Source organism: Euprymna scolopes, chromosome 45 (genome assembly GCF_053919585.1).
Source record: "Euprymna scolopes isolate OS-2025 chromosome 45, ASM5391958v1, whole genome shotgun sequence".
Classification (NCBI taxonomy): Eukaryota; Metazoa; Mollusca; class Cephalopoda; order Sepiida; family Sepiolidae; genus Euprymna; species Euprymna scolopes.
In genome coordinates, this window is record NC_136526.1 from 70,661,430 (window position 1) to 70,683,609 (window position 22,180).

Below are 22,180 nucleotides of genomic sequence, written 5' to 3' on the forward strand. Positions count from 1 at the left end.
GCACCCTTACTAGGGACGTGGCCACAAGGATAGACATAGAAACAGAACAATTTCCGACATCTCAAGCTACTGTTCACGAAGTATTACCGACCAGGAAAGCAATTTTTTCTTCGCCCTTTGTCAGAAAAATCACTCATTGGAAATGAGGACTGAAGGACAAAAAAGGAGAAGCGAGAGTTACTGGAGCTGCCGATAACACAACCACAGTGTATTATCTACTCTCCATTTAAAAAAAAATGTAAGAGGGACTTATTAATATCTACTTAATATAAGTCCGTCACTCCATTCCCAGTTTTGGAAGATATTTGAAAAATAGTCTCCTTTACTATATTTTGCGTGAATATTTTTGGCTATATCTATCCTCGGTAGAGAATAATTCGAGCATTCTAGCTTTACCTTATAAGTAAGATACCATAATAGAACTTTCAATTTGTAAGGTCGTTTTTTTTTTGTATTTTGGTATTTCGTTATCTTTTCTATTTCAGCTGTGTTTAAACCAGCATCATTGGTTACACCAACTTCTACTAAGGTTTTGTCTTTTCCCCCCTTCTGCTCCTATATCACTATATCAGGTTTCGTGGTCCCGTTTTCTAGGTACGTAACTGTAAGAATTGCATAGTCATAGTGGATGGTGTATGACTTATTTCCGACTGTTCTTTCTGGTAAACATGTTCCAAGGATAGGCTTTTTGTGAACAGAGATACTATTCACGCACGTAAGCACACGCGCACAGATACATGTATGCAAGTGCAACACGTGCATACATGTATATATCCATGTATGTATGTGCGCCCAAGATACAATATCTTTTTTTTCCGCTCTGATACATATATCAGGTTGACAAAGTTCTTGCGGTTTTTAACTTTTAAATTCAGATGAACATATCTCGGCTCAAACAAAAATATTAATCGAAATAAGCACAATCAGAATCAACACAGTTTTAATAACGCAAAACAAGTGTATTTATGCCAGTAACGTAAAAATCTTGCGTTCTCATGGCGATGAAATAGCTCAAAGTGTTTTAATAAGACGAAGTTTCATAGTCCAATTCGTTCAACTGTCTAACCATTGAGCCGAGCGAACCACTGTTCATAACAAGTCATAACCCGGTGGAGATACGGGTCGTGTGTGTTGCGTAAAAGAAAGGAAGATGATACTTCATAGCGGCGTTTCTTTTGATTATCGTTCAATTCGTGAGGCACCCATTTATCAATATCTTTTTCTATGTTTCGAATCTCTCTCAAATTGTTAGAAATCGTCGTATACGTTAGGTTTAATTCAGAAGCAAATTCTCGAACAGTTGTTCCTAGATTGGTTTCGACTAAGGCTCTTAACTGATCGTTGTCAACATCCGATGGCCGACCACTACGCTCATCAGCTTAAAGACTCGTCGCCACCACGAAATTTATAAAAACACTATTGTGCTGTGCGTTCAGTAGTGGTTCCTGGCCCAAACACTGCGTTGATATCGCGAGGTTTTTCAACAGCTTTTCGGCCTAGTTTGAATTGCAATCAGAAAATTGTGCGAATTTGTTTTTTGTTTTACATCTTGCATCCAACGTTCTGAAAAGAAGAGATAATTGTTTTAAAACGATTGTGATTTAAACGGGTGGATAAAGTAAAGGTATTATAATGAACATTTCTGTGAAAATACGTCATTTGAAATCAAAATTAAAACTTCCGCAAGAACTTTACGACAACCGGCGACGCTCAGCTCAATGGTTTGACAGTTGTACGATTTGGACTATGAAACTTCGTTTTATCCTATTGTTTATATTAAAACTATGTTGATTCTGATGGTGCTTATTTCGATAAATAATTTTTTGTTTGAGCCGAGATATGTTCATCTGAATTTAAAAGTTAAAAACCGCAAGAACTTTGTCAACCTGATAAATGTATAAGAGGGGAAAAAGATACTGTATCTTGGGCGCACATGATATATGAAGTAAAGGTATTATAATGAAAACTAATTTGAAAATACATCATTTGAAATCAAATTTAAAATTTCGAAAGAACTTTCTTCTCAACCTAATACTTACACATACGTGCATACACAAATACACATATATACACACACACATATATATATATATATATCCATATATATATATATATATATATATATATATATATATATATATATATATATATATATATATATAAAGCAGCTTATAGTTTAAGGTTGTGATGACAGTGAATTACATTCTGGGTTTACGGTTGTACTGTTCTTATTAAGAGTTACATATATCAGGTATATCTGTTAATGTCATATGTGGCCAGTATTGTATGTAATAGTCATTTAATGTTGTGCGGATTTCAGGTATAGCTATGGGTGTCTACTAGTATTATAGTGTTTATGTGTGTCAATTATTTGTAGTATGTATTGTAGTTACTGTGAGTATAAAAGGGAAATGCAATTTAAATCTACACTCTTATTTATTTTGAGGTTATATTTCTATAATAACAGTGGTTCTTTGACATTTAGATTATCTTGGTCTCTTACTGTGGCCAGTATTTTTATTTGTATGATTTTAGTGGGGTTTCGAATGTAGGATAGGTGTTTATAGAAGTTGGTTGTGTTGTGTTCCATGATGTATATATACAGAAGTCTAATCGTTCTACCGATGTAGAATTAATTGCATACCGCACATTTTGTACATTAAATACGCACGGCTGTATAATTCTGTGTTCAATTGTCGCCCAAAATCCATTTTCTAATTCCCAAATCTTCGTCAAATTCGACCTAGGTTTATAGCATATAAAAAAATTCAACAAGTATTGTTAAAATGTTTTTGATTAATAATGAGGGTATGACTCGAATGATTTATAAAATACGGTTAGAAAAATCCACCAATGAGAAGCCTCCAACCTTATTATAAAAATATCGAATTTTGGATTCAAATCAGTTCACTATCAACCTCCGTCTTGAAACGACTAAATTGTGATTGCAATGATTCTTCGCCGCTATCTTTGTTATTAAGAATTACTCACCACTCCAGATCGTGACTGCATTGATTCTTCGACGATTTGATTTACTTACCGCCATCTTTGTTCAATATAATGGCTAAACACTTAACAAGTATTCTTTGGGAAATCCCGAATAACTCTTATAAATTCGTTCTTACTTATTCTCGTAATTGATTTTTCTTAATGACTATAAGTTTTGTGTGAGATAGCAATATTGGATCTATGCCTATGATCACAGGAATGAAGGGCCATGATAAATGCCGATTAAAATTTGATGATCAAATAATAGGGATTACATGTAAACAACCATTAACTGCATAACACATGCACTTTATTAACTCTATCGCCAATCCTAAGTCCACATGGCAATGCAGAACGATAAATATTTTCCTATAGCAGCCGCCAACCCGCAATAGATGTCCAAGAAATTACAAAAATTACTAATATTTGTTAAGGGAGTTCCCACTTATCAAAGCCCGAAGGCCACTCAACGATATGGGCTAATGAATGTAATGTGGTAGTATTGTAATCGTTAATGACGTAGATTGGGTAGAATTTCGATTATTTAAGGTAACGGTTCAACAAGAACTTGTTTACATTGGTCTTGAAAGCTACCATTTTTAGTCGGCCGGGAAGCAGGCAAGTGGAACAGTGTTCCACAGGCGGGAAGTCCTAGGAAAGAAACTACAGTTAAATATGTTGGTATTTTTAGAAAGCAAAGCCCAAAGAAAGAATTCCCAAACGTTATCTTCTCCTTTTCGCAATTCTCGATATCAAAACCCAGCGTACATCTATCAGAACTTACCTTGTTCATGGAAGCTGGGTTTCGAACTAGGCACAGATGTATGTGTACTTAAGGCGCTATCTAGACCGGGAAAAGGTGATCATTTTATCTTTAATTCATATGCAAAATTGATTTCCGACTCTGTAATTATGTTTTATTTTAATTGGCACAAAGGTTTAGAATCTCACTGATGGCTTAGAAGGTGAATTAGTGTGAGGTCACGGCTCCAAGGATATCAAGATTTATACAATTTAAATAGGAATTTGTCTTACCGTTTACGAGTTTAGATGTAACATTAACTGCTCCCACTGCTGCAGCTGAAAAAAAAAAAAACGAAAAGAGAAAAAAGTGGAAGTTGGAAAAATAGAAATAAATATGTAAAATAAACTTATGAGACAAAAAAAAAAAAACAGAATTATGAAAAGAAAAAAAAACAAAACAATAAAATAAAAGAAACACCCATGTCTCTTTCCCTTTCACCCCCCTCTCTCTCTCTCTAACCCTTGTTCTCTTTCACGCTTTCTCTCTTTAATCCTTCCTCTTTCTTCATCGTTACCCTTCTTTCTGTCTCTCTCTCTCTTGCTGCCACATCTGGACAGGAGCTGCTAAAATCCTGCCTTGACAGAGTACAAAATAGACTTCGTGGCTTAGTGGGGGATGTCTTTTCTCTTCCCTTCAACCTTTTTCCCACAGAAGAGACGTTGCGCGCCTGTCTTTGTTTTATCGTTATTTCCATACAGGTGCTCGTCTAAGCTCCTATCTCTGGTCTCTCCTCGCCAATCTTTCATGAAAAACACCCGTCTAGCTGAAACCACTGTCAGTAAGTTTCCCCACTCTTTATCTGTGCCTAAACCAAAACGTATATTCCATGAACAAAGCTTCTTTCTTAGAAGTGCACGCCTGTGGAACCCTCTTCCGTTTGCCTGTTTCCCACCTGACTACAACTTGAAAGTATTCAAGTCCAACATAAACAAATTCCTGATAAACCGCCCTCTTTAGTAAGACACACTATCAAATCTCCATTACTAACGATCACTACGATACTATCCCATTGATTACTGTATATGCAATAACCCCTATCCCCAAGTAGCTTCTGGGCCTTGATAAGTGGTGATTATCATGTAAAAAAATTTCTCTCTGTTTCAAACTCTCTCTTTTACTCCCTCTCATCCTCGAACCTTTTCTGTTTTATGTCTATTTCTCTTTTAACCTCTCTCTCCATTTTTCGTACACAATCTCTTTCAACCTCTTTGTCTTTTTACTCTCTATTTTTACTTTTCTCTCTATCAGTAATTTTGCAGAGTCTCGCGGGTAGTGCAGAGTAATGCATGGTAGGTGCATAACAATTATTCATTCATAACAGTGCCCAACATGTTTTAGTGCACAAGGTCTCTTAGCTCATGTAGATGAATTTGGGGATGCTGATTCCGAAAATAATAATAATCTTTTCTCATTAGGTCAAGTGGTTGAGATGTTTTATTCCTTTTTTACCTTAAAATTAGGTCTTCAGACTCCTTGTTTAAAACTCATTATCTCCCTTTAAGTTACTCTTGAGTAAAAGTTACTGTCTTTTCTTCTGGGTTGCTTTTACTTCCTTTGTGTAACTATTTTAAAAAAATAGTTGTGCACGTTTCTGTCTTCCTTATCCGCTTCCATCCCCTGCATACACGATATATTTTACTCATTTCTTCTTTTGCACAAGGTGTTTGTTTACTTTGTCCATTTATTTACGAACTTATTTAGTCTTTTGATTTTTTTACTACTTAATTTTTTACCTTCGTATTTTTAATTTCTCATACCTGTCATTTGTTCTCTTTCAGTTTTTACTTTTTCTCTTTGAATAAATATACCTGTTGATTATGTACTAGTATTCAGAGTCGTTATATTTAAGAATAGTTCATCTGACTGTGAAGCGCAGGTGCTCGCGACGGCAGTATATTATGTGTGTTTCTATATACATTCTAGCTTCATAATTACAATTGTAGGTTGTTATTGTGATGTATGTTAATTAATTATGACATCACAAACCTTAAAGTAAAAGTCAAATTTTCTGTCCAATGGGGTATGTAGTTGGTAAGAAGTGGACACTGAGTAGTAAATAGGTTTACCAATTGTGGCATGTTTTTGTTGATTTCTGGGTCAAAGTAAGGTTTCTTCTCTTAATGTTAGGAATCCAGAAGGAAATAATTAGATGTATTATTTTACTTTCGTTGCAGATTTTTGGAGCAAAAATTAAGCATTATCTGCTAGGCGACGTTGTTTAAACAATCCAAAGATGTTTTGCTATATTTGCGGGGAATATACATTGCAAGTCAACAGGAAAGCGATCAGTGAATTTATGAAGTGTGTTTATCTTTCTTATTTCTAATGAATGCTGGTTGATCAAGATAAGGCATGGGCACCCCATATTGTATTCAAGCTGCGCATCTTCGACAATCGACAAAAAGGATAGAAAGTCACTCCGCTTTGGTATTCCAATAATCTGGTGTGAACCGAAAAACCATTTCGATGACTGCTATTTCTGTGCTGTCAAAACGAAGGGAATAAACAATAAGAAAAGGAATTCGTTAGTTTATCCAAACCTAAAGTCTGCAATTAGGCCAATTCCACACTGCAATGAAATTCTTGTTCCAGTGCTTAAAGGTTTGCTCGAATTGGAATTGCCTAGTTCTGAAAAAGAACAAGCCTCTATTTTGTCCTCTTACAGTAATGAGGCCATTATTTGAGATATCGCGGAAATATTAATTTTAAATGAATATTTGAATATTTGTTTATTTTCATAATATTGTGTCGTAATTTAGTTTATTTTATTTATACGCATTTTATCTTAATAGAAAATATTTTTAATGAACCTCAAGTCTACATATTATTTTTAATTGGAATTCATTATTGAGATGAGTATTGTTTTATTAATTTTTATTTATTGCGGACCATTATCCTCATCTTTTTCTTAGTTGTTTCACAACGTTTCGGATAACTATTCCTCTGGCCTTCATCAGGTGGTAACCACGACAGATAGGAATTCTGAATCTCCTGGTCTGCATCCACTGCAATTACTAATAATAAATAAACATGATCAAAAAATTCAACCTTCGGGGCCCCTGGCGCAGTTGATAGAGACGTTGAATCTCTACAGTTCCAGGTGAGAATTGTCTTAAGATAGCGGTTTCAATCCTACCCAAAGCCGGCCAGAGGCTTACTTGGCCAAAAACGTGGTGAGACGACAACAACTACGGAAGGCAGTAAATGCAGTCAGGAGATTCAGAGTTCCTATCTGTCGCGGTTATCACCTGACGAAGGCCAGAGGAATTGTTGACCGAAACGTCGTGAAACAACTAAGAAACGATGAGGATGATGGTCTGCAATAAATAAAACTCAAGTCTACAATTAGGCGAATTCCACACTGCAATGAAATTCTTGTTTCAGTGTTGTTTAAATGGTTGCCTGAATTGGAATTGCCTGGTTTTGAAGAAGACCAAGCCCCTATTTTGTCGACTGACAGTAATAAAGCCACTGTTTTAGATTTCGGTTTTCCTCCTGACTACCACAACTTTTTTTCTCAAAGAGAACTTGATTTGACAATAGATCTCAACCTTTCCAAATGACCTTCTGAAATTTTAGTTTCAAGACTCAAAGAAAATAATCTACTTCAGCCTGGAACTCTCATAATCTTCTATAGAAAACGCCATATTGAATTCTTAGCATATTTCACCCAGGAAAACGGCATAGTATATTTCAACAACGTTGCTGGCCTGTTGCGGCAGCTTTGTGTTAAACAGTATTATTCTAAAGATTGGCGCCTTTTTGTAGACAATTCCAAAATAAGTTTAAAATGTGTTCTTCTTTACAATGGCAACATATATGGATCAGCTCCTCTTGGCCATTCGACAACTCTCAAAGAAAAATATGATGAAATCAAATTTGTTCTTGAAAAGATTTCATACATACAGCACCGATGGATCATATGTGTCGATTTGAAAATGGCTAGATTTCTCTTTGGGCTACAATGTGGCTACACAATTTTTTTTTGGCTTCTTGTGATTGTGGGATAGCAGGGTAAGGATAGAGCACTGAATAAAAAAAGATTGGCCTGTCCGCAGTGAACTGATTCCCGGCTTTCACAATATTTTTGTATCTATCAGCAGGTGCAAAGTACTGGGACTGATGTATTGTCATCTGGTGAATGGATTCTGGACCATGCAATAGTTTCTGGTGGGGCCTCTCTATGCCATACTAATGGATAATTGTTACGGCTTTACCTTATCATGTGCTACAAAAATTCCTGTCTTTTTCTCTCCTGCCTTCTCTCTCTGTCATGCTCTAACCCAGTCTGTCGATCTCTTCCACAAATCCCAAAACCTCAACATGAAATATCTCCAGAAAAAACACACGAATAAACCTAGAACCCCATCCTCCAACGTAGACCCCTACTACCATTTCTCCTTCTCCAATATCAGAGGTCTACGTTCCTACCTTTCAGAAGTTGAAACCCAATTACAGGAGACGAAACCGGACATATTTTTTCTAAGCGAAACTGGCATAGGGCCGACAACTTGCAAAAATTTTCCCCACTCTTTATCTGTTCCAAAACCAAAACGTAGATTCCATAAATAAACTTCGTGGCTTAGTGGGGGATGTCTTTTCTCTTCCCTTCAACCTTTTTCCCACAGAAGAGACGTCGCGAGCCTGTCTTTGTTTTATCGTTATTTCCATACAGGTGCTCGTCTAAGCTCCTATCTCTGGTCCCTCCTCGCCAATCTTTCATGAAAAACATCCGTCTAGCTGAAACCACTGTCAGTAAGTTTCCCCACTCTTTATCTGTGCCTAAATCAAAACGTAGATTCCATGAACAAAGCTTCTTTCTTAGAAGCGCACGCCTGTAGAACTCTGTTCCGTTTGCCTGATTCCCATCTGACTACAACTTGAAAGTCTTCAAGTCGAACATAAACAAATTCCTGATAAACCGCCCTCTTAAGTAAGACACTTTATCAAATCTCCAATACTAACATACTGTACACGCAATAACCCTTAACCCCGAGTTACTTCCGGCCTTAATAAGTGGTGACCACCTTGTAAAAAATAAAATCTCCTTTCGTGGAGCGTTCCAAAATTGTGTTTCCTCCTCTTCACATGAAACTTGGCATTTTAAAACAGTTTTTGAGAATCTTGCCGACTGTTTTGAATATATTTGAATAAAATTTCAAGGTCGACGCATAGAGAAATTAAAAGCTAGAAATTTTGATTGACCCCAAATTCGAAATTTAATGAATGGTGCAAATGTCTGTAATTTTATGAATGGTGCAAATGTCTGTAATTTTATGAATCCAAAAGAAAACTGTCCAACTCCAAATAGCTTGTTTTAACATAACTCATAAGTCTCCATCAACTGGGTGCAAATATGAGCACCAAGTTACATTTTTTGCACAGCCATCTTGCCCGTTTTCCAGAAAATCTAGGTGATGTGAGTGACGAGCCAGGTGAATGCTTCCATCAAGACATCAGCGACATAGAAGTCCGCTATCAAGGTCGTTCGGATGCTACCATGCTTGCAGTCTACTGTGGGTCTATCAAACGCGATGATGCCGGAACCCCCATTCTAGAAAATCAGTAAAACATCACTACTCATGTCTATACTTAACATTCTTTTTATAACTTCAAACTTTAATTGTGAATATTTGGGCGTGATTTCATAAATACAGGATGGCACAAAAGTAGGTTTACAGTTATTAAACTACCTTTTATATGGTTGAAGTTACATGCTAATTAAAATGTACAAGCAATATAAAATACTCCACAGAATATAGATCTAATTTACATAAACGACTCTTTCCTTGCTGATTGGAATTTATTGTATTTCTGTAAAGCCAAATGTTTCTTCATGATATTTTTTTTATTTCAAGGTTAATGGGGAACAATTGAAATCAAGAGCAAAGGGAATGGATATTAAAGCAATATTGGAAGTCTGAGAGATTAAATGATTTGTTTTTGTGTTAACAGGTATAATGAATTTCCCGCTGTTTCAAATAAATATTTAAACTATTTGAAGTTTTTCAAATAACCTAGTTAAAGAATTTCAAATATTAAATAACTGTAAACTTATTTTTGGGCCACCCTGTATGTGTCATAAAAGCATATAAAATATTGTTTGTTCAATTAGCCTGTTTTTATTGTTGCTATCAGCTTCATACAGAGGGACGTACACCATAGTAAAAAACAAACAAAAAAAACAGAAAAGAAAGAGACAGCTTTTCTGAAATCAGTGCCCTCAATTGGTCCTGGATATGACCTTAAACTATATCTAGTGCTGAGGCTCCAGTTTGCGGGCCTTTGGGAGTGTGCAGCCACCCTTTAATTGCCACTGCTCCCAGGTCCACTCTGACCCAAAGTGGTAGTACCTGTTAGGGTCCCAACTATGGGATAAATAAAAACCGACTTGAAAACAACAAATATATTCTATTAAAATGTTTCAAAATCTTTGGATTCGGCATTAAATAACCTGAAAAGGGCTGATATGCCGTAAACAAAAACAAAAAAACAGCCAAGTGTCCCTCAAATTTGGTAAAAACCGTTGCAACATCTTAGATACTATGACAATGTTTTTTTTATTATTGGTCAGTGTAAGAAAGGTTGGAACGAAAACTGCAAAAAGTACCATAATTAATCCCCCCCCCCAAATAAATGTGATTCTATCTTTCAAGAATTTATCTAAAAGTTTTGTGGTAATGAGGAACAAATTAATAGTAATTCATTTAAATTTTATCGAATTCGAAAAAAAAAAATGCTTGTCTGTCATGATAAATTTAAAACTGCATTATCAATGAAATATAACCTTCAAATAGCCCTTCATTTCGGTCAATTTTTACATGTAAGCAACCTGAAAGTGTTGACAATAAAACGAAATAAAACAACATAAAGTATATTTTAGATTTTGAGAGATGAGATCACTTTTACATATAAATGATCACCAACATCCGGATTAATAGCGGTAATATATATCCAGTTTCAGGCGAAATAGCGTTTTGATGACACATAACCAAATATATTTTAAAGACAGATAACCAAATATATTTTAAAGACAGATTAATTGGCCGATGACACCACTCTCTATAATAAGCATGAGGGGAAAACAAATAAACACATATTTAAGGAAATGGCAGAAACACTAGAGGATGACCTCCAATCTGTAGTGGAATGGGGATAAAAATGGATAGTCACATTCAATGCTGCCAAGACTAAGCTTGTTTCCTTCAATAATTACAATGAACCTTCTCTACCACAAATAGCAATGCCCAAGAACACATTGCTTGAAAGTACTTCTTTTAAACTCCTCGGCCTAACGTTTACAGGGAACATGAACTGGAATAGATACATTGAGAGCATTGCCAAGGCTGCTGCATAGAAGGTGGGCTCTCTCTACCGTGCTAGAAAATTACTTGTGCCTGAAAGTATCCTGTACCTCTATAAGGCCACCATTCACCCATGTATGGAGTACTGTTGTCATATGTCTTCTTTTGGCTGTGGTTATTACTCATTACAATGATTTTTAGCCTATTTGCATTTGACTATGCTGTCTTTGTGCAATGGCAGCTGCACAATCTGTAGTGAACCATGGGGCTAGTGAGGCTTGCTACACTACTTCCGTGTAGGGACATGCGTTTCATTGCCCGCTTTGCACCATTCAGTTGTCTCATTTGCACACTGTTCAGCAAGGAGAGAAAAGATGTTAGTCCATGAGGCGTCTCTGATATGTTCTCTGATGGTTTCCCAGTCAGCTCTTTTGTAGTACCTTATCGTTTTGTAGCAGTGGTTCCTCACTTTGGGGTTGGGATTTGAGTGCGATGTCTACTAGGTGGTCTGCATTTCCGAGTTGACTGTGAGCATTGGTTACACAATCCTCAGATAAAGTGGTAAGGAATGGGTCTAGAAGTAGAGATTGCTGGTGGTCACTATCTGGGAAGCGGGTTGGGAACATGACTGTCTGTGTGAGGGAATGGGCTATAGAGAAGCTATAAGTAGAGCGTCCAGCTGCATCTGTGTAACCTGAGAAACTAAGCCAATTCTTATGATGGACGTTGCCGAACACATGTATTTGGGCATTACTATCTAAGGAGAATGCTGCGTCTATACTAGCTATATACTAGAGATATGATCGATTAAAATAAAAATTGTGTAGTGGCCTTAAAACTATATCTGAACCGGAAGTGTGTGATCATTTTATCTTAAATGTATATGCAAAACTGTTTCCAGAAACTAAAATATTTTTTTTTTATTGTCACGAAGATTTAGCATTCCACTGGAAAGGGTTGGTTGAATAATACCAAAATTTGTACGATTGAAAAAAGAATTTATCTTACCTTTTACGAATTTAGTAGCATGAACCATCCCCATGGTTGAATCTGAAAGACAATGAAAAGTAAAACAAAGTAAAAATTAGATAAACTATTTGTAATGAACAAAAAAAGTAAAACCTGAAAATTATGTAAAAAAATATAGGTGTAAAAAATCCTCTCCAATCTATTCTGATGACATCGTTCTTGTTAATGAATGCACACATAAACTTCAAGTTTTTAAAAAAAAATATATCAGCAAAGAATGAAAAGGAGATAGGATTAGAAATAAACCAAGAGAAAACAGAATGTATGTCTACAGCTAAATCACAGTTCAAACTAAACATGACTATTTACAGTTAACCCATCAAACAGGTCACAGAAATCATTTATTTAGGACATAGACTGACTTTCTCCACTGATCACGAGATAACATTGAAACACAGAATCGAGCTGGGTAAGGCGGCTTTCCAAAAATAAAGCTTCCTTCTAAAATCAAAAAGGGTGCTGATAGCTGTTAAAGTAAAAGTTTATTTAATTTATATCTTCTCAAAGACGACAATTATGGAAGGCAGTAATCACTGAGGATACAGTTAAGATGTTAAGGAATAGAGAGAGAGAGAGAGAGAGAGAGAGAGAGAGAGAGAGGAAAGAGGTGAGTTATATTGTAGACACGTTGACCGGAAGTAAAAGATCAGCTGATTTGATTGCGTGTGAGTCATGTGATCAGGTTAGCTGAATCGTGGAGATTTGATTTGGACTCAGAAGAGAACGGACGGCTTTCCGTTGTCTCCTCCTCTTCACTGGGGGGACGAACGCTGACGTGTGTAGAAGAAGAACCCACACAGGCCGGTTTCACTTTCCACCTTCTGCAGGACATCTGAGAAAGTGAAATAAGCTATAGAATCAATTTCTTGTATTGGAGTGATTGAATCTTCATCCAAAAACAGGTATCAAGTCTCCCTCCAGGACGAGAATTTCCAGATGGTCCAACATCGAAGAAGCAGAGGTAGGTTCTGAAAATACATGTCACTCACACACGATTCCCTTTATGATACAACATAAATATATAATTGTTATGGTTGCAAGGTTGAACAATAATTAGTAAGGAAATACAATGAAGACGCAAACAACAAGATAATGCAATAATAAGTGTATTAAAAAAAAGGTATATTTACAATATGTACAAATGACGGTGTAGAGTCAGAGAGTCTTGGTGGGAGGACATGTACGCTCTTCGGCGTCACTTCCGGTGGCATTTGAGTAAGACACACCAAGGCCAACCTCGGCTTGCCATTTATAGTGTTATGTTATTCGCATATGCAAATAAGTGGTTGCCACCACAACACACCCCTCCCAAGATTTGAAGTCACACAGATTTCAATATCTTTTTCTTTTTGGGTTTACCATTAATGGTTCATTCACTTTTCTTTTTCTACCTGATCTTCGGGTGTTCAGGTGCATTTTGAGGCGGTTCCAAATTAAAAGATTCGTATATGATATCTATGGTGTCCTCCTCTTCGACTGTTGTCGTATCATCATCATCTTGGATATGACGTTTTTTTTTATCTGATTCAGGTGCCTTTTATGTATATTCTGTGGACCTTTAATCATGTATGTACAATCACCAATGCGTTTATCCACTACTCCACATTCCCAGTAAGATGTGGTCTTTCTGTAGTACTTAAAATATACTCGATCTCCCGAGTTATATTTCTTTCTTCTCGTGTGTGTAGTGTTTCAGATAATTGCCTGCCTTGGCAATAGTTTGTCAAACGCTGATTTTACCTTTCTGGCAAACATTAGATCAGCTGGTGATATGTTTGATGGTGTACTAGGATGTGGTGTAATCCTATATACTTGCAAGAATTGTTGCAAAGCTTTTTCTGTTCGTGTTCCAATGGATTTCTTTAACGCTCGTTTTAGCGTGTCCACGAACCTTTCCGCGAGGCCGTTCGACCTTGGATGATACGGCGGAGTCGTGATGTGCTTCACTCGGAACGTGTCGCAAAATTCCTTAAACTCTGCGGATGTGAACTGCGTTCCGTTGTCAGTGACCAGTGTGTCTGGTACACCGAATCTTGCAAACAACTCGTGTAGGAACCCTATTGAGTTGTTCGTTGTTGGATTCCTGCAACGCATTACCTCCGGCCATTTTGTGAAACTATCCACTACAATTAAATAATAGTTTTCACCTACTGGACCAGCGAAGTCCATGTGGATTCTCGACCATGGTTGGTCGGTTTTCGGCCAAGGTTTGTGTACTATAGGTGGAGATTTTGCCGCTAACTGGCATCCTTTACATTTATCAATTGTTGTCGCTATGTCAGTGTCCATGTTACGCCAGTACACGTAGCTTCTCATTAACGACTTCATTCGATTTATCCCCGGATGTCATGTGTGGAAATCTCTTAACATCCTATTCTGCAATGTTTTGGGTATTACCACTCTCTCGCTGTACAGTAACACATCGTCACATATGGAGAAAACTTCCTGCACCTTTGTGTCCGTTATAATTTTCTCTTTTATGTCCTTTATATATTCGTCTTTCTCGGCTTCCCTTTTAATGTCCGACAAAGTTACGGGTAGTTCCTTAATGATGTTTGCTACCATATTTTTTACTTCAACATTTGTCCGAATTGCTGCAATGACTGATTCTTCCAGATTGTGTTTCTGTGGTATCAGTCTTGACAGTCCATCCGCATGGCAAATCTTTTTTGATGCTAGATGTTGTAGCTGGAAATCGTAATTAAGTAGTATTGTACCCCAGCGCAGCAATCTATTTGCGGTGTATACCGGTAATCCTTTTTTTGATCCATAGATCGTGACTAACGGTTTATGGTCGGTTTCAAGTAGGAATTGTCTACCATATAAATATCGGTGAAATTTAGTCACGGCAAAGATTATGCTCAACGCTTCTTTTTCGATTTGTGAATATGCCCTTTCGGCTGGTATCAGCGTTCTCGAAGCGTGCGCTATTGGATTTCTAGACCCATCCGGCATAATATGTTGAATGCATGCTCCTAAGCCGTAGGAGCTAGCGTCACTAGCGACGACTATTTTTAAGTTTGTGTCAAAGTGCGTTAAGAATAATTCGGATGTTAGTGCGCTCTTTATTTTGTCAAAAGCGGTTTGACATTCTTGCGTCCAGTTCCACGGTGTATCCTTTTTAAGCAGATTATTTAAGGGGGCTCGCCAGTTATGCATTCCTTCAATAAAAGATTGGTAATAATTTGCGAGTCCCAAGAAACTCTGCAAGATTGTTACATTATCGGGTGCTGGCATATTTTTTATTGCCGCAGATCTGTCTGGGTCTGGACGTCGTCCATGTTTGTTTATTATGTGTCCAAGATACTTAATCTCGCTCATACAAAAGTCACATTTACTTTCTTTACTTTAAAGCCGAATTCTTGTATTCGAGTAAATACTTGTTTCAAATGTTCCTTATGTTCTTCTAGGGATTTGCTCCTGACAACAATGTCGTCCAGGTATGCACATGCGCACTCAATACCACTTAGCATGGTGTCCATCGCTTGCTGAAAGATGGAAGGCGCTACTTTGATGCCAAAAGGCAATCGGTTGTATTTGTACAATCCCTTATGCGTATTGATGCATAGTATTTTTGAGCAATTCTCCTCGACCGGTATTTGCAAATACGCGTCGCTCAAGTCTATCTTGGAGAAGATATTACCTCCATTCAACTTCGTGAATATTTCCTCTGGGCTTGGTAGGGGGTAATGGTGATCTTTTAATAGGGAGTTGACCCCGGTCGAAAAGTCTGCGCACACTCTAACTTCGTCATTCTTTTTCTTTACGTATACTGTGGGGGCTGCCCACTCGCTGTGTTCTATTTTTGATAGAATTCCCGTCTGTTCCAATCTATTTAATTCTTTATCAATCTTTTCCAACCCAGCGAACGGAACATTTCGCTTTTTTCTAAAAATTGGGCTGGCGTTTTCTTTAAGTTCAAACGAGGCCTTGAATTTATTGCAGCGACCTAAGTTAGTCGTGAATGCCTCAGGAAATAATTCTTTTAAATCGTCTTTTATATTTACTGTTGTTGGAGAAGAACATTCTAATTTTTTACAGAATGTATTGATTGGCTTATCCTATAGTCCGAATTTCTCAATTAAATCTATTCCAAACAGATTTTCACTATTTTTTAGTACGAATATTTTTAATTTCTTCGAAATCCCTTTCAATTTTATCGGGAGGACAACTTCTCCTTCAAATTTTATACCACCACCAGTTACCGTCCGGGCTGCTTTACTAGTTTTCATCATGGCCGGTTTTCCCAACTTTTTCCACGTATTCAGATTTATTATAGAAACATCGGAGCCGGAGTCGAGTTGTAACTTTATTGATGTTTTAAATATTTCCACTTTTACGTATTTTCGCCGATCTTTGTCTAATTTTGTATTTGATTTTGTTTGCTGTACTCTCTTTCTGGTGTAATCTTTATATCTGCAGCAATCGCTTTTGTGTCCCACCTTCTTACAAATGTAGCATTTTTTCTTCTTATAAGGACAATCTGATTCCCAATGCTTTTCTGCACATCTCTTACAGTTATATCTAGGAAGAGGCTTGTTATATTCTGTACTATATTTATGGTTATTATCTTTGGAATATCCCGTTCCATTGCTTTTCTTTGTAAAGTTCTTGGTTGGTGCGTATGGTTTTCTAACTTTTCTTACATATGCCACTCCGGATTCTTCTATATTTTTTAAATCCTTTTTTAGTGTAATGGCCCTTTCACAGTCCTCTGCTAGTTTCTGGAGGGTTAAATCTTGCTCAGATTCCAGCTTGGACAACACTCGTCTGCGTATTTCTGCATTTTTCGTGGAAACTAACCCTTGCGCGAAGATTAGACATTTAAAATCTTCTACCGTTAGTTCTGCAAGCTTAAAATTATCGCAGTTTTTATTGACAACTGATGCGTATGTCAAATAATCTTGGTTGTCCATCTTTCTTAGATTCATGCACAGCCATCTTTTATGAAAAAGAGATATATTTGGATTAAATAATTCTTTTAGTAATTTTACAGCTTCCATGAACTCTAATTCCGCAGTTTTTTTAGGTAATATGTAATCTACGAATTTGCTGTGTTGTGATGTACCCAATTTTCTGAGTAAGAGACTCACTTTCTGACTATTTGGCCAATTTTTACAGTCCAATTGAAAAACATCCTCGTATCTTGTGTAGTATGCTTCAAAATTCTTCTCTTCCTCAGGCACATAATGAAATGTGTCCATGCTATTAAAAATAGTTGTATGGGAGAAATTAACACTATCGACATTTTCTCGGTTACTCTTTAGTAGTTCCAGTGTTTTAGCAAAACGTTCCTCTTGTCTTTCTTCATATTCCAATTGTAGTTTCTTATGCCTTTCTTCCTGTTCCAATTACAGTTTTTTTCTGCTTTAATTGCGCCATTTTCTGCTTTTCTTCTTGTTCCTGCTGCCATTTCAATAATCTGTCCTCTCTCTTTTCCTCGCGGTCAGCCTTTGACTGTATCTGTGTTTGCAAAAGCTCGTTTTGTGTAGCTTGTCTGCGTTCATCCCGCTCAGCCTGTGCTTGTAAAAATTGCATGAACATTTTTGATAAGTCTTCCATGTTTTTTTTTTGTTTTTTTTAGTTTGTATACAACAAAAAAAGCAAATTGTTGTAAGCTCCTGTTTTCAATAATAATATCGCTGCTTGCAATAATATATTCTTTTTGCGAGTCACGCTGCAAAAAAAAAAAAATAAAACAGGTTTATCTGGAATCACGAAATAGAATTGACTTTCCGTTTTTAGGCACTTACTAATAAGTAACTCTTTCCACAAAATAAAAGTTTAGGTTTTTTTTTTGGTTTTTTTAATCGAGTCACAATTGAATAAATGTATGCAGTACATTTAGTTCTTTGAGTTTTTTTTTCTCTAGTATTTTAGTAATTAAAATACCTCTTAAATTGAGATTACCTTTTTTTTCTCGTGACGTTTTACTGTATTATCCGTTATTCAGTGACAACTTCAAGAAAAAAAATCCTTTCCTTGATTTTAGTTTTAGCTGTGATATTTCCTTTTAGTACCGACGTCAACCAAAACATTAATTAAAAAGTCCTTTAGTTGTTGTTTTGTTTACGGAGAACAGTAATTAGAATCCACTGGTGAACTTTTTTCGTAGGTTACTTCCTTGCTTTTCGTAATACGGGTCTGACCTGTCGTTTTTGCGACAGAACAAAGTTCGCTTTTCGTTTGCAAGTTGGTCCTTTAGAAAGATTTGTCGTGTAGCGACAACCAAAAATTCACTTTTACATTCGTCTGCAAGTCGGATTCCCAGAAAACGGCGTAAATTGTCGCTTTTGCCACGTTAGAGTTTTTTTTTTCACTTGAGTTGAAACTTCTCTTTAGCGTAAAATCCGTTTGCTCGTCAACACTTTGCATTCCTTAAAAAAAATGGTCAACCTTTGCGTTGTACTTTTTTTTTTTTAATAGTTCTTCGTCAAACTGTTATATTTGACGCTTCATATCTCGTCGCCAACTGTTGTGGTTGCAAGGTTGAACAATAATTAGTAAGGAAATACAATGAAGACGCAAACAACAAGATAACGCAATAATAAGTGTATTAAAGAAAAGGTATATTTACAATATGTACAAATGACGGTGTCGAGTCAGAGAGTCTTGGTGGGAGGACATGTACGCTCTTCGGCGTCACTTCCGGTGGCATTTGAGTAAGACACACCAAGGCCAACCTAGGCTTGCCATTTATAGTGTTATGTTATTCGCATATGCAAATAAGTGGTTGCCACCACAACAATAATATAACACGTCATCTATTCTAATCCATTATTAGAGATAACGCAACAAACACTCATATCCTTTATGATACGACAACGTAACAAAGAGATTTAACATTCCTATCCAGTTACGATCAACCACCTGAAGAAGGCCAGACGAATAGCTGACCGAAACGTGGTGAAACAACAACAACTATAAAGATGAGGATAACAGTCCACAAAAAATAAATAAACATACAAATTACTCATCTCTAAGGATTCCAATAATAAAAAAAAATAATCAATGGATCTATATTGATTGTTTATCTAATTACATTTACTTTTGGTAGATTTTGAACAAAAAAGATAATGCAGTTAATTTGCAATATTTGGTTATTTCTGCTTATTTTTTATCAACCTAGAAAATAAAGAAGACGTTTCTAGAAGTTTTGTCAATGTATTAGCAAAGAATGCAAAGGAAATAGGATTAGAAATAGACCAAGAGAAAACAGAATGTATGTCTACAGCTAAATCACAGTTTAACCTAAACATGACTATTCACAATAAACCGATCAAATAGGTCACCGAAATCATTTATTTAGGGCATAAACTGACTTTCTCCAGTAATCACGAGACAACATTAAAACACAAAATCGGGCTGGGTTGGGCAACTTTCCAAAAGCACAGCGCTATTCTAAAATCAAAAAGGATGCCAATAATTGTTAAAAAAACATAAGATAAAATAAAAGTCTATTTAATTTATGCTCTCCTAGTAGTTTTATATGGTCTTAATTTTATCATATGAACTAAACAACTAGTCAATTTCATTAAGGTGTTTCAAAATCACGTAATTGGTTTCATTACCTGATCGCAAAAAAAAAAAAAAATATCAAACTTCCGTCAAATTACTTCCCTGCCCTCTGTATTTGATAAAACAAAAGTAAAACCTTAAAATGTTTGGTCTGTCAAACGATCAGCGACTGGTCTGTCAAATTTATGATTTGAGGATATGTTAGAAGGCAAAAGAGGCAGAGGAAAGCCAAAGAGAAGATGAAGAAAAAATGTTTTTGATTGGACATCTCAAAAGTTGGGCCTTCATCAACCAACTTGTCCTGGACCGGAAGGAATGGTGAAAAATAAGTCACATGGGTTCGCAATCAACGCGAAGTGGAAGATGCGACTCATGATGTTAAAAAAAAAATAAAACAGAAGTGAAAGACAAGAAAATAAATAAAAAAAATTCCTGTTGCACTCTCTTTTATTCTCCCTCTCTCTTTTTTCATTGCACGGTTTCAGCCTCTTCTTTTCCACATATTATCTATCTATCTATCTATCTATCTATCTATCTATCTATCTACATGTTTTCGTCATATCTCTATCAGTCAATCTATCTATCAATCTCATTGTATCAATCCATCCCAGTTCGGCGGGCAAATCATATATATCCCATGCTTGCTTCAAGGTTTCCAAAAGCAACTTCTTTTTGGTGAACTGACTAAAAGCAAATGGAGACAAAAATGGATGGTCACATTCAATGCTGCTAAGATTAAACTTGTTTCCTTCAGTAATTACAAGAAACCTTCACTACCACCAATAATATGGCCAAGAACACATTACTCGAAATTACTTCCTTCAAAGTCCTCGGCCTAACGTTTACAGGGAAGATGAACTGGAATAGATACATCGAGATCATTGCAAAGGCTGCTGCGAAGAAGGTAGGTTCTCATTACCGTGCTAGAAAGTTACTTACGCCTGAAAGTATCCTGTACATCTACAAAGCAACCATTCGCCCATGTATGGAGTACTGCTGCCACATTTGGGCTGGTGGATCTGCTACTAGTTTTTTTGTTTTTTTTTTACACGGAGGTCACCACTTATCAAGGCCCGGAAGCCACTAAGGGATAAGGGTTATTGCAAGTACAGTACGTTAGTGTGGAGATTTGATGAAGTGTTTACTTAAGGGGGCGGTTCATTAGGAGTTTGTTAGCGTTGGACTTGAAGACATCCAAGTTGTAGTCAGGTGGGAAGCAGGCAGACGGAACAGAGTTCCACAGGCGTGCAGTTCTAAGAAAGAAGCTTTGTTCATGGAATCCACGTTTTGATTTAGGCACAGATAAAGAGTGGGGGAAATTATTGACGGTGGATTCTGCTAGACTGGTGTTTTTCGTGAAAGATTGGCGAGGGGGACCAGAGATTGGAGTTCAGACGAGCACCTGCCATGGAAATAACGATAAAACAAGGATAGGTTCGCAACGTCTCTTCTGTGGGAGAGAGGTTGCAGGGTATAGAAAAAGGCATCTCCCACTAAGCCACGAAGTCTATTTTGTACTCTGTCAAGGCAGGATAGGCTGGTTTTAGCAGCTCCTGCCCAGATATGGCAGCAGTATTCCATCCTTGGACGTACTTGGCTTTTATATAGATAGAGAATTGCATCAGTAGTGAGATATCTTCTAGAGCGGTAGAAGGATCCCACCATCTTTCCAGCGACCTTGGCAACAGACTTGATGTACGTGTTCCATTTCAGATCAGGAGTAAAGGACAGACCCAGAAGCTTGTCAAAACACGGGGCTTCTCCCAGACGAGAGCCATCCATTTCAATTGATGCCACATGGGTATCAGAGCGTTGATGATGTAAATATAGGAGTTTAGTTTTAGATTCATTAAAGGTAACCAGCCACGACGTCCCCTACTGAATCACGCGCTCGAGATCAGAGGAGAGAGAATCCGAGAGAACTTCGTCATTTACAGCCTTTGATGTGTTACCGTAGATGGTCGTGTCATCAGCATAGATGTCAACGAATGATTTAAGTATGTGTTTAGGGAGGTCATTGATGTAGATCAGGAAGAGAGTTGGGCCCAGGATTGACCCCTGAGGGACTCCAGCATTAATACTGCAGGCCTCTGATTTTTGTCCATCGACCACTACTCTTATGAACCTATCGGAGAGAAATGATTTAATGATTGAGAAAACATTTCCAGTTATACCGTAGCTAGAAATCTTGTGAAGTAGGCTTTTATGCCATACCTTGTCGAAGGCCTTTGATATGTCAAGAGCAATTGCCCTAGAAAGGAAGCCTATGTCAAGAGATTTACTAATCCTGTTAGATATAACCGTTAGCACATCTGCTGTAGATCTTGCAGAACGGAAACCATATTGTGTGTCACTAAGAAGATTGTTTCTGCTGAGGTGGTTTACTATTTCTCTATTTAATATGGATTCCAGCAACTTACTCATAACACACAGGAGGCTTATTGGTCTGAGAGGGAGATGACTTATCACCTGAATTCTTAAATACAGGACATATTGATAAGGTTTTCCAGGGAGTCGGAAAGCACTTCTCCTTAAG

The 22,180-nt window shown here is 36.9% G+C and overlaps 1 protein-coding gene across 5 annotated transcripts in view; it reads right to left on the reverse strand.

The window, feature by feature from the left end:
• LOC145269883 (uncharacterized) overlaps positions 1-22,180 on the reverse strand; it is a 122,278-nt gene that overhangs the window by 90,396 nt on the left and 9,702 nt on the right. For all 5 annotated transcript variants that reach the window (XM_080125632.1, XM_080125631.1, XM_080125630.1 and 2 more), the window contains exons 2-3: positions 12,106-12,147; positions 4,024-4,068 (exon numbers count right to left, since the gene is read on the reverse strand). In XM_080125632.1, the coding sequence (XP_079981758.1) occupies positions 4,024-4,068; positions 12,106-12,139 (79 nt within the window). In that variant the 5' untranslated portion in view covers positions 12,140-12,147. The remainder of the gene's footprint in view (positions 1-4,023; positions 4,069-12,105; positions 12,148-22,180) is intronic.